Source organism: Anticarsia gemmatalis, chromosome 16 (genome assembly GCF_050436995.1).
Source record: "Anticarsia gemmatalis isolate Benzon Research Colony breed Stoneville strain chromosome 16, ilAntGemm2 primary, whole genome shotgun sequence".
NCBI lineage: Eukaryota > Metazoa > Arthropoda > Insecta > Lepidoptera > Erebidae > Anticarsia > Anticarsia gemmatalis.
Genome location: NC_134760.1, coordinates 10541070 through 10554549, shown reverse-complemented (window position 1 = coordinate 10554549; position 13480 = coordinate 10541070). Strand labels below are relative to the sequence as shown.

General features: G+C 35.6%; 1 protein-coding gene across 12 annotated transcripts in view; it reads right to left on the bottom strand.

The window, feature by feature from the left end:
• The window catches only part of f (espin protein forked), a 136873-nt gene that overhangs the window by 21657 nt on the left and 101736 nt on the right, over nucleotides 1–13480 (bottom strand). For 9 of the 12 annotated variants that reach the window (XM_076124678.1, XM_076124681.1, XM_076124675.1 and 6 more), the window contains 5 exons: nucleotides 13113–13295; nucleotides 6358–6462; nucleotides 5051–5285; nucleotides 572–742; nucleotides 45–86 (listed from right to left, as the gene is read on the bottom strand). In XM_076124678.1, coding sequence (XP_075980793.1) covers nucleotides 45–86; nucleotides 572–742; nucleotides 5051–5285; nucleotides 6358–6462; nucleotides 13113–13295 — 736 coding nt within the window. The remainder of the gene's footprint in view (nucleotides 1–44; nucleotides 87–571; nucleotides 743–5050; nucleotides 5286–6357; nucleotides 6463–13112; nucleotides 13296–13480) is intronic. The other 3 variants (XM_076124680.1, XM_076124673.1, XM_076124674.1) reach the window with 1 other exon arrangement.

Here is a 13480-nt window from a genome sequence, read left to right as displayed (position 1 = left end):
GAGAAGCTGCAGGAATATTTGCGAAGCAGCGGTTCTCATCTTACCAGTCATTATGGAGTCTTCTGGCTCCTCAGATTGTCTCGATCCTGGAGAATAATGTGACGTATCTAACTAAATTATAGTTTGAAAATGATGAGACCTTGTGGTAAGTGCTGTGTGTATTTTGTAAGGCAGCCTATTGGTAGGATGTGACGCTACCATATATCTCTCAAAAATGTTTTTGATGATTGAACAGTAACATTTTAAATCACATTTTCCGATTTCAAACTAAGTTGATGTGAATACGAACATCTTCTTGAAATATAGAGCGTTTGTTTGTTACTAGTGTTCTAGATCAAATGATTTTTTAATTTAGGTGTAATCCCGTAATGAAAATGCAAAAACATAAATTGCATACAAACTATTTCCTAATTACATTTGAAGACTGATGGTGGCACAGACATGACACCTCAACACTTTTTTAACTCCTAGTATATCTAAAACTTGTTTAACACCTGGGTATTGATGGGTAACACATTCATAAAGGTTACAAAATCAAATCTAATTTTCTATAACTTAGTTTTTCACTCACCAGTCATAGCTGGAGCCTCTTGTCCTTCAGCCGGGACCCTGGGCCCAGGCGAGCGCGTGTGGAACAGGTCTCTCACGCGCTGGTACAACGCGGCCGGCGCGCCCGAGCTCGCGTTGTTGTGCAGGAACCAGCCGCCTGCGGTGCCTGTGTCAGCGTCTGATGCTGAACAGGCTGGGGAAAAACACGATACTTAGATTTTTGAAGGGATTTGATACATTTATCCTCTTTTCATAAACGCACTATAAACCTATTTTAGTTAAAACACTACTAAAATATGTTTTCTCTTTTTCATTTCGCTAAGGAGTGAAAGAAACAAAACTCTTTATAAGTCTTTCATAACTTATTATGTTTTTTATGAATAAGAGGGTAAGCTGCTACTTGCTTCCCACATGGAATGCACCAAAGGATACATATATTTGCACTCAGTAGCGCGATTCTCTATAGCCGGTACTGTCAAGTATCAAAAGGTTGACGTTTAAAATGTACTACCAAAATAGTTCCTACGACGCCCGTTAGAGGCGCTGATCAGATTGTTACACAAAATTTCTCGATAGCTAGCCGGTTGTCGAAAGTCGGTAGTGGTAGAGAATCGCTAGCTACTGACCCTTTATCGCTCTAAATACACGTTTGCATAGTAATATTATTGTGTTGTTTATCGTTTCCAATGTCAGCTCTTTGAATAATTTACAACAGATACAGTTGAATTGTTGTCATCAAAAGAATTCACTACATATGGTTTCTGTCAATTAAAGTGACTCTTTGCTACGAGGGATGGCAAAATATATTTTTCCTATATTTAACTTTGCTGACTGTAATTAATTTATAATGAGAATTATTTATAATATAAATAGTTTTTGGTAATTGTACAGTTGAAAGACATAATCAAATGCTCAAGCCAGCTATTGAAAAGAGTTAAACTGAAAAGCTATAAGAAAAGAAAAACACCAGGTGTTAAATATTCGTTAGAACACATAATAGGAACGTGTGGTGTGCGTAACTTCCTCATATTTCACGTTAATCATAGTTATTTATGTGCCAGTGCGTATTTTCTTTACTCCTTTGCTGTTTAGTCAACCGGACAACATCTACTTACGTTGCGTAAAAGTTCTTTAATTCTGTATATTTAGGATTATGCGGGGAATAAACATGGAATTAAAATGTTGCAGTGAATTTCCTACTAATAATGTCTTCTTAAAGAATTGTCTTTCGGGTTTTGATTATTATTAGGTAGTTACTTGACCGCATTTTGATACAACCACCACAAATATTACAATTCAGATCTATAAATACCTTTATATATAGGTAGGTACTCTACATAGTTTTTGTTTGGTTTTTAGCATAATATTATTATCATGAACTATGATGAAGTTGCGAATTTACTGTATTTTAAAATGTCATATTCATAACTATAGTGGTGGTGATGTACTTAAAGAATCACGTTTATATTAGACCTTATTTAATTATGTAGATTGCATTTTTTACAATGAGTCACACCAGCACATCAAAATATGACTATTAAACATACTGCATTAAATTTGTGTACTTATGCTGATAATAATAGTTTTTGTTTTATGAAAATCGGGTCAAAATTACCGAAGTTACAGCGTTATAAAGTTTCACTGCATTTTTAAATTTGCGTTGCTTCGCGCGCTATGCGCTGACGTCACGACGCGATAGACACGCTTGTTCGACTGCGGGTGATGCGGAGTTTTGACTTGAAAAGTGATTTGCATTTAATATTTAAAGAGTCTGTGTATGTGTATGTGTTATAAATTTAATCATCGTGTTTTTTGTAAAATAAGCCTCCACTAAGATATCCTCGATCTCGATCGTCACGCACACAATCATCAACTAGACCCAGGTAAAGAAAGTTGAACTCGTATACTACTAAATTACTAATAATATTATTGTGTGTAGTTAACAATAAAATTGAAAGTTTGTTACAACTGGCATTACAAATAATGAGTGTTACGTACCTACCAAGTGTAAATTTGGAAAACATAGCTTTAATATAATATTATAAAAAAAAAATTGTCACCCTGCCTCTAATTTTAGTCAGGTTTATGGCTATCATATGAATGCATGAATCTACTCTGTAGGATGTCTTATATGATTGGGTGTGTAATGAGAACTTTTAATTAAACAATTTAATTTTGATATTATTAGATTTAATACAACTACAACAATTTTCAAAACAAAAAACCAACGCCAACTCAACCGCCGCGCTCGGCTCGCCGCCGCCTGTGAGGTCATTGAACTGCTCATTAAATAGTACCTATCCACTGTTTAGTAGAAGTTCATTGCTAGCTAGGTATGAACATGATATGGCATCTTGATCTTGAGGAAGTGTTCAAAAGGCAATAAACTTCTATTTAACATTTGCGCTTGACATTATCTGAACCGGGCTTTAAGTTTTAGATTAGGTGTCTCTTGCAAAAATATAAAACAGTTTAGGTACATAGTACAGAAAAAAACATTTTTTGGGGTGTTTTTTCACTGGACTTAGTACACATAGGAACAATACAATATTTTCTAACCATTTTGTTTGTCCACTATAAGCAAAACAAATGATTTAAAGCGAAACCGCGAGAGACAACGAGCCTATGTAGGTATCGGCAAGTACTAACGAAATAGCAGTGTCGTAAGATGACGTCACACGTCCGTGCGGCCGCTTCGCCGGAGTTTGGCGCGAAGGCCATACTTTGACGTTTAATATCTCGGTCATTTTTGAAGATACGAAAAAAATAAAAACAGATTTTTTATCCTTGAAGTACCTAGTTTTTAAATATGCTTATAACAAAAATCATTGGTGTGACTCATTATATTGGTAATATTGTAAAGAAAGGGATACAACAAAAATATATTGAAAATTTTCTCAAACACTCTGATTTTTTTTCACAAGTAAAATAAAACAAACACACCATAATCTAGATCAATCACATCAACCCATTCTTGTATCACAGATCTTTTAACCGCATCCATTTTACAATTAGACAGAACTAACTGTCGACACGTGCGTTCGCGACGGCGGCGGGAAAGCAACTGACTAATGGGGTGTATCATTACCTAAAGGTGCGCATGCGCTTCCTAGCATGTCACTTCCGTCGTTTGCTTGTTAGCATCGCTCGATTTTTCACGCCTATGACCAATCCGGTAATCCTGCCCAGTTATGTGCACAATTGCGTATGAGTTGAAATTTTGCGATATAATGATACTGTGAAGTTTGGTAATATTTTGTGAATCTTATTACGTTTTGTATTACGAATGATGCGTAATAATCGACATGCTTCTTGAGCCGCTTGACTAAGGTTTCGACTTATAATGCCAATAAAAATTATATGTACTTTCGATTAAAATTGAAATACATACAAAGATCACGACTGTGTGTATTATTATGTCAATGTATACTAACATATACATTGACAAAATAATATAAAACACCAACAGCACTCCGCGCGACCCGGTAATCGAACCCGAATCAGCAGTTGGATACATTATCGACCGCGTTTTAGAGGCAACGCGTCCAGTTCTTCGGTGCATTGAAGACATTTTGTATATAAAAAGCAACTTTCAACTTAAGCACACCAAAGTCTTTCAAAATTCACCGTGTCATTTGATTAAACTGCGCATGCTTATACCACAAATAATGCATACAACCACATGCTTGTTCAACTCACAAGCATGCGTACAAGTTTATCACATAAGTTCACTGTATCTAACACCATAAACCAGTTAGTAATGACGTTTTCTTATAGTTACGACCTTGCACTACGTAAGAGATCCGGTTTTACTTTCATTCGCTCTAATCTCTTATTGGAAAGCAAAAACGCTTTATGACAAGTTTCCATTTCGTTGCTGTAGGTCGGTTATGTTGTTGTGAATTAATTTTGTTTCGAGCTTCTTATTTATTTACGTTTTTGATGTTTTTTAAAATTGACAAGACCGTCATGATTTCATGGAAACCTCTAGGTAAGTTGCTACTATACGAAGTGAATTAGTACCTCGATTCCGTACAAGTATCGAGTACCGACAACCGGCTAGCTATCGAAATTTTGACATTTAGAATGTACTGCCAAAATGTTTCCTACGACACCCGCCAGAGGCGCTGATCAGATTTTCATACAAAATTTCTCGATGACAGTTCGGTTGTCGGTAGTCGATAGTAATAGAGAATCGAGGCATAGGTGTCATGATGTAGTTCTTAAATTTTAAAATCATTTTTTTGATTTCCATCCGAACTACTGTTCTATGCCTACGTATTTAGACATGATATTGTTAAGACCGATTAATAGATACGTGCTTCTGAGGTCGGATACATAGCAAAGCTGTCTGACATATGCAGATAATTGAGATCCATAACTTCTTCCTCTTATGTGTTCTTAAGACTTTCAGTTATCATTCCTAATTACATTCTGTCTATACTTTATAAGTAGACATTTTATAAACGCTTCTGAAAAATGTATCGATGATTCTATTTACCTGAACTCTCCTCTCCCGAAGAGCTATGATGTGTGACACTGGCGGAGGTGCCGCGCTGCATGGGGTTCACGTACAACCCGTCAGCGGGCCCCGACCTGGCCGAGCTGATGGACCCCACGGTGGACGGCAGAGACCCTCGGCGCTCCTGCACGGAGTTGCGTCGCTCCCGCTCCGGTGCGTGCAGGTAGAAGGGGGAGCGAGTGCCGTTTGCGTTGATGCAGTTTGGTAGAGCACACTGGAATTAGATCAAGAAAAAAACTTTAGTGAATCGCCATGCCCAGTGCACAATTCTACTAATGGTGAAACTGTGTTGTTAATTTTCATCTCGTTATACTCGAAGGTGTTACAAAACACATCTATTTTATGCCATTTACAATGTTTGTTTCAGTAATAGAAGGCAATCTCATAACAAAAATACCAAGCACGTAACTTCTGACCTACCTGTGTTTTCAAATTTTCAACGGAATTGAGAAAATTTTAATATTACGTTGCCCAACTCGGAAATGGCACATAGCGTTTACAATTGCTCAGAAAACAAAGGTACTCGCTAGGTATGTAGGTACTGAGGTTGTAAGTGTCAATTTAAAATCTGTATTTTAGATTCGCAGACAAAAATATGAAGCTACATTATAAATTGAAAAAGCAGATTTTCGAAATTATAAAAAAAATTTGCCAACATTCAATAACAAATTAGATGACCACAAATACTTTCTAAATGTGAAATATTGTGTCTGCGATTATTGCAAATATATCTAATTAACATAATAATATAGCTTAGGAATGAATATGAATAATTATAGGAATTATAAAGAAATAACTTTGGTATGTATGTCAGTATGTAATCGAAGGAAAACATTACATAAGAAACCTTCCGAAGAGCAAGATTAGTTAAGTCATTGATTTAAGAACATAATTTATGGAAGACGTTTACTTCCGCATAGAATAAAGAATTAGTGATAGAGGATATGGAAATGTAGGAATCATAATTTATTCTATTCTAAAGTTAAGAATTTTGTAGGTCTAGGTGTAAACAAATACAAAACTTGGTTTAATTACACATCCTATTACGTTACATGTCAAAAAATATTCGAGGAAAGTTTCCACTAGAACATAGTCGCCGGCCAAAACCATATGAATTCATAGATAAACAAAGTTGAATGTATTAACCAACACCCAACCAGTTTTAGCATTTCTTTTACTCATTACTGGTGCCACCGCTGGGCAAGGGTCTCCTCCCCAAGGAAGGAGGGATAAGGCATTGAGTTTTGACATAATCAAAGAAAATTTTATGGATCTATTATACTTACTCTTGCCTCTCCCGGCGCGCATGCGCAGGAGTGGATCGCCTTGTATGCGGAGAGCTGTTTGTTGTCCGCCCCTGCCGCGCCTGCAGCCACCAGCACGTTCAGACACTGTGAAAGAAAATAAACATCGTTATAGAACAGTATTAGTAATCTACTACTTAAAAGTGTATACAAGTATTTGTTTTTAATAGGATAGAAGTTAAAACCGAGTGATAGATAGGTGTTCACATACGCCTTTTAAAAAAGCCCAGAGTTTCAGTTGATCCAGCCAACATTTAGGGTAAAAATGAAGGCTTAATCGAGTAAAATTGTTTATTAGTTCTTATTTATACACAAGTTTAAGTAAAATTCAGCTAAAAGTTGTTGCCTTTTTCTATGTAGTAAATATAGAGTTACTATATAAAACATGTTCTTGTTCTCGTCTCTTTTTTATCGAAAGACATGAGAAACAATATCGTTTATTATAAAGTAATGTAAAAACAAATCTAACACTAGTCGGTAAAACTCCCTCTGAAACCTGATTTATCAAACTATATTTCCAAACGCAGACAGAAACAGCTGATACGCTTACAATGTAAATTCTCCATTGTGTTACACATGACATTGACCCCAACACAACGTGTGACCAAAGCACTCGTGATGAAATCATTTCAGGAAATGTGCATGTTGTGCATTGTTCAGTACTAACAGCGGTGACCCTTGACAATGTAGTGGAAAATATATGGGAAAACGAGAGAAAGAAAAATAAGATTGATATTATAGAAACTGAAATTGTTAGTTTTTGTTTGTATTAACGGGTGAATGTACGAAATTAAAGTCGGCTTTATTTCTTTTTATTATTTTATGAGAAACTTTATGTAGATAATTTAACATCACATTACGACTTACAAAAGCCATGTGACGGCCATCAAAATATGAAAAAAAAAATCTGAGCGACCATTCCTGCATTCAAATGTATACTATGTAGTTTGCATTGAAAGAAGAAGCTACAGAAATTAGTTACTAAATCGGAAGTTTATTTTAGTGGATCACTATATAAAGGTAGGTAAATTATAACGCTCTGTTCAGTACAGAAATCTGCATCACCCAGAGCATGGAAATTGCGTTGTAGACAGTTCATTGCTACCCGCTGCTTTTTAATTAACGGAAATTGAAGTCTTGACAATATGAATCTACCTTCCATTATAATCCATTTCCTGCAAAAGTAGCCAAGAATTTCAATTGCGTCGTGCGATTTTACAATTCAAAATTTTTAACAATAAAGTTATAATGAACCGCGAAATATTATATTTATATTGAATCATTAATTTCAAATTGGGTTTTAACTAAAGTGAGAGCAGATCGAATCCCCGTCTAGCCCAGGAAGTCTAAAAAACCAAACTTTTACTCTCGTAATGGCGGATTTTAGCATAAATAATCCATTTCCGATTGGGTCGCAGAACGACTGCTTAGAACCGTTAAAATACCGTACATTTTTTATACGTAAGTTACGATTAGTGATTTAATATGTATTAGTTAAAATTACGTAAATGTTACAGATATATTGCGTCTTTTATGTAACTATGTAACGTCTATTTAACCAGTATTTTTAAATACTTAAAGTATCTGTCGTGGTTTCGTTGATTAGATTCCAACAACAAAGGTTTGTTACCTCTTTCCGAAGTTCTCACTGTTTTTTTGAGCACTCGCCTGAAGTAAGTATTATCCTATTTTGTACTTATACATATGTATGTTTCCTTGGCCAATAAATGACCCAATGTTCTGGCATACGTTTCGATTGTTCAGTCAACTTTGCTCAATCCTTTTTAAATTATTTTTTTTTCCTTTTTTGTTTCGTCGTAAACAAGTAACCCCAATCTTTTGGCATGTGGCGCCCCCTAGTGCGTGAACCAAAGCTCATTAATTCCCACTTTTCCTAACAAAAGTATTTAGGTAAGTAAGACTATAACTTTCATTGAATTTACATACAATTAACACACCTCGTAATCTGTGACTGCGAAATCAAAACATGCTTAACATATCATTAATACTAATTAGATATTACCCAATTTTAATTAAGGAAAATGAAATGGAAACTACACAGCATCAGATTACTAATCTACAAAGTTGCAAATGTAATATTTTTCTTTAGTTTTCCCTCTGTATTAGATCTATGACAAATAGGTTGTGAAAATGCACTCAATTTCTTAAGAATGTTTTATAAACAATTGATATTTAAGTTACAACAAACTTTTACCCTAATTCTAGAGAGCTTTATGTGTCATCACGTTCTGAGAATTTATCTTACACTAGCTGACCCGCGCAACTTCGCTTGCGTCACATAAGAGGCGATGGTTCATTATATTCCTATTGGTCGTAGCGTGATGATATATAGCCTATAACCTTCCTCGATAAATGGGCTATCTAACACTGAAAGAATTTTTCAAATCGGTCCAGTAGTTCCTGAGATTAGCGCGTTCAAACAAACAAACAAACTCTTCAGCTTTATAATATTAATATAGATGATCAGCAGTAAATAAAAAAATATCTACCGACTGCCTTAGTGACGCAGTCGGTAATTTATTCGACTGTTGATCACGGGGTCCTGGGTTCTATGCCCAGGAGAAAAGTGTCTTCAAAAACTATACCCAGGGTATCAGTATATAAAACACCGAGACTGTTGCAGGAACGAACCCGGGGCCTCCTGATCAACAGCCGGATACATTAACGACCGCGTCACTAAGGCAGTCGGGAAATTTTTTCGATATAATTTACCCAATACCAAACAATTACCTTAATTAGGGTAATACCAGCATCAGGGGACCATCACGTATTTCAGTTGACGACTATTTGAAAGCCACTATGCTGTACATTGTTTTCTCCCTTAGATTATAGTGATTAACACGTTACATCAAAGCAGCAATGTAATTAATAGTGACCATCAATTTGACGTAAACTAGCTGTCAACTGAGATACGATTTTTTTTAAGACAACTCCCGCACTAAGCATTGCTCTTGTGTCGCGGGGACTTTTACAAACATACAAACAACGGACACAAAGCACAACCAGACCCAAAACAATCATTTGTGGACCGCACAAATAATTGTTCCGTGTGGGAATCGAACCCATGACCTCCCGACATAGTGGTATCGGTGTGGCGACCTAAACCACTGCGCCAAGGAGGCAGTCAACGTGATAAGATGATAAGATAAGTGAAATAATTTCTACCCATCTTCAGTCAAAAATTTCCGTGATACCGACCCGTATTAAGAGTGATAGTAATTAATAAACGCACGCGCCGAAATCAAGCCACCGAAGTGTGACCAGTGAAATGATACTTTCAAAACGTGATCTTGCTCATGTAGAAAGTGATGTGTTTGAATAAAATTGTTGCCATTATTCTATTACCTGATTGGTGTAAGCCCTTATGTAATAGGCTTATTTTTAGATCTTTTGTGTACAGATTGAGGTTATTTAGGGCATTGTAGTTTTGTTTGTTGTAATTCATTGAAGGAGAATAGAGATTTGTGTACGAGGATCTATTGAAAATCTTGGCAGAAAAGAGTTTTGTGTAAAAAATGTGAATCTTTTCAAATAATCTTAACATATGAAATTGGTGTATTCATATATTGGATGCTAGTGTAGATGGCGTTGGTCTACAGACTACAGGATAATCAGTGCACACTGCTCAAAAAATAATAGGCATTTACAAAATTATATATAGTTTTAAGAATGTGCTCTTGTAATTAATCGACTAGTCCGGCAGAACAAACTTTTTATTTCAACACGAATATGGGAAGAAGTGGCAAAAATGACAATGGGAAAACTACGGAACAAGTTTTGCGTATTTGAACGCCTTTAATATTAAAGCTACGAAACAAAACAATACATAACAACTTGAAATGCACTTAGTACTTTCGTTTAATTGAAAAGTGTAATGAAATTAATTGAATACTTTAATGTTGCATATTTATCTACAAATAAATAAAAGTAGGTTTAAATAAAAACCTACTAACCTACATTATTCTGAACTCAACATCAAAATCAGTTACCACAGTACTTCACATTATACCCAGTACTACAATTCTATTACACCACATAAGGCATAGAAAGCACGTTACAAGCATCAAAGTAATTACACTACAATTATGTCGTGTTCCACTGTAAGTATTAATTATACTCTTTGTTTGCGCTTTTCATTCGCTTTTCCTAGTTTCCCGTCTTGTATAACGTGTTGATAGAATCTGACATCGTTCTGCGCGGTTCTCTACCACTATCGACGACCGTAGTGCGAATCTCTTCACTTTGTATTAAATTGGCATTTCAAAATGTACTGCAAAAATAGTTCTTAAGATGCCCGCTAGAGGCGCTGATCGGGTTTTCATACAAAATTAGTCAATAGTGGTAGAGAATAGCGTTACAGTCTGTACTATCGTGTATCGCGAGTTTGATATTTAAAATGGACCTACTGCAAAAATAGTTCCTGCGGCGCTCGTTAGTGGCACTGATTGGGATTTCATACAAAATTTAGCTTAAACTAGCGGGTTGTCGTTAGTCGATAGTGGTACAAAATCACGCTACCGCCTAGCTTTCGAGAAATTTTGTATGAATATCTAATCGGCGCCTCTAACGGTCACCAAGAGAACTATGTTTAACATTTGAAATGTCAAACTCTCGATACTCGCTAGTATCGACTGTAGAAAAACTATTATTCTCCATTATTTTTCGGTCCTGCATTTCCAAGATTAAGATGTTTGTTTCAATGCGTTTATCTCACAAACTACTTATCCGATTTAAGTAATTCTTTAATAATAAAAAGCTGCATTATGTACAAATGTGTCGATTTACTTGATTTTTTTTGCTTTGGTTTTGAACAATATGTAATTAGAAAATTATATCATAACACGAACATAAGTTCACTAAATTAATAAATTACAATGTTAATGACTATAACATATATCACTTATAATTATATTAATATATTTAGCACTTATATCATAAGTACACGGGAAAAGTAGTGTTTTAACAATAGAGAGCTTCGTAATACGTTTACGTAAAAACAAGTCACGCACAAAATGTGTAGTTTTATTTAATATATTTATACATAATCACAGAAAAATACATTTTTTTTATCTAAAGCGTGATTCTCTACAGTCCATTCTAACGAGTATCGAGAATTTGACATTTCGAATGTACTGCAAAAATAGTCCCTACGCCGCTCACTAGAGGCGCTGATTCGATTTTCATATTAAAATATTGGATAGCTAGCCGGTTATCGGTAGTCGATAGTGATAGAAAATCGGGCTACAGTATCGTTATTCTTTACTACTATCGACTTTACACAATCGGCTAGCTATCAAGAAATTTTGTATGACAATCTGGTCAGCACCTCTAGCGGGCTCCGAAAGAACTATTTTTACAGTAGGTACATTCTAAATGTCAAACTCTGGGTTCTCGATAGTACCGACTGTTGAGAATTGTGCTACTGGTTAGTGTTTCTTTATGTCAATATTGTTTAAACCAGTTTTCTATGACTAATTTTGTGACAACATCAGCCTAAACTTATTACGTGCGTTTATAATCACTTAAACGCTCCGTTCAATAAGTGGAATAGTAGATACTATTAAAATGGTCTGACGTCTGTGGCGTAACTGTAGTTACCAGACTGCGTGAGGGTTGCGGATTTGATTCCCAGGCCAAACACATATTTTGGTTTTACACACTATTTATTCTCAATGGGAAAGTTTAACTCGTATCGTTATATGTAAGTAGATGTCTTTGTTCTGATTTTACGATAAAATTCCCAATCAATTTGTATTTTTTGACAGGGTGGTTGAAAATTCATATTCCTGGGAAGGACATACTACTATTTTCTACGAAAATAAGGCAGTGTCGCTACCATAAGCATAAGCTCGTTTTTTTTATTCAATTAACAGATAGCTATTGATCCAATTACCTAACTCAAAATATCAGTAGGTAGCTGACTAAAACCACAGATTATGAATAAATATGATATGTGTACTGCGTAACTATTTACATATTTATTGCTTGTAACACTTGTAAATCCTGAATATGAAAAGATTCATGCTTTCTAGAAGCAGTGTTGCAAGGATCAAATGCCATGTAGTTTTGCATTTCAAATGCATTATGTGCTAACCAGCTGAATACATAGGTAAGCAATAACGCCTATCAATTAGTATAAAATGTATGGAAATAATGAAAATGTAGTTCTATGAAAGAATACTAAAGGGATTTCAATACATATCCCCATTAATAGGAGATATAACCAAACCTCAAAAAGCGGGTAGAAATGTTGCAATTAGAAAATCCTATGCATGTAAGATGGATATGTGCTGCAGGGAGTAGTATAGTAGTACATATACTATTCATTTCCTTCATTGAATTTGAGTTAAAACCGTATATAAATATTGTTTTATCATCATCGAGGCACTAACTAAAACTTTGCTTGAATGGACAGTCAGCTCCAAAGTCGCTGAACATATTCAATCTTTCGAAACCCTATATTTGTAGTATTGCATATTATTCAACCGAGAAAACATCTGACGGTGACTGAAATGATTAATTCCAACTAATTCTACCTGATTCTGTTCATGTATTTATTAACATTTGGTAACAAAGAGGTTTTAAAATATGAAGGTGTAAAGCGACTTATGGAGCTGACCTACGTATGAAATGCCATTCAATTTGTCAGTATCATATCATCATCAGAAATCCTAAAGTTCTACAATAAGTTTGATTCTTAGATATCAGTTCCTTACCTCAAGATGATGATTCTCGGCGGCATCATTGATGGGGCTCTTGCCGTGTCGGTCGAGATGGAGGCGGGCGCCGTGACGCAGCAGCCAGCGCACCGTGCTGAGGTGACCGCGGGATGCCGCGAAGTGTAAGGGAGTGGCTCCGTCGCCGTCACGGGCGTTCGGGTCCACGCCGCGTTCTACTATCTATAAGATAAGATGATTAACAATTAGTTTAATCGACAATTTTCTTCTAGAAATGCTTATGTTTATGGTCTTGGACTGCATGACTACATAGTACTTTAAATAGTTTTAAAGACATGCAAAGTTTTCCCAATTTGGCCATGGTGGTGGACTTTAATCCTGAGATTAAACGGCTGGGTTTAATGATG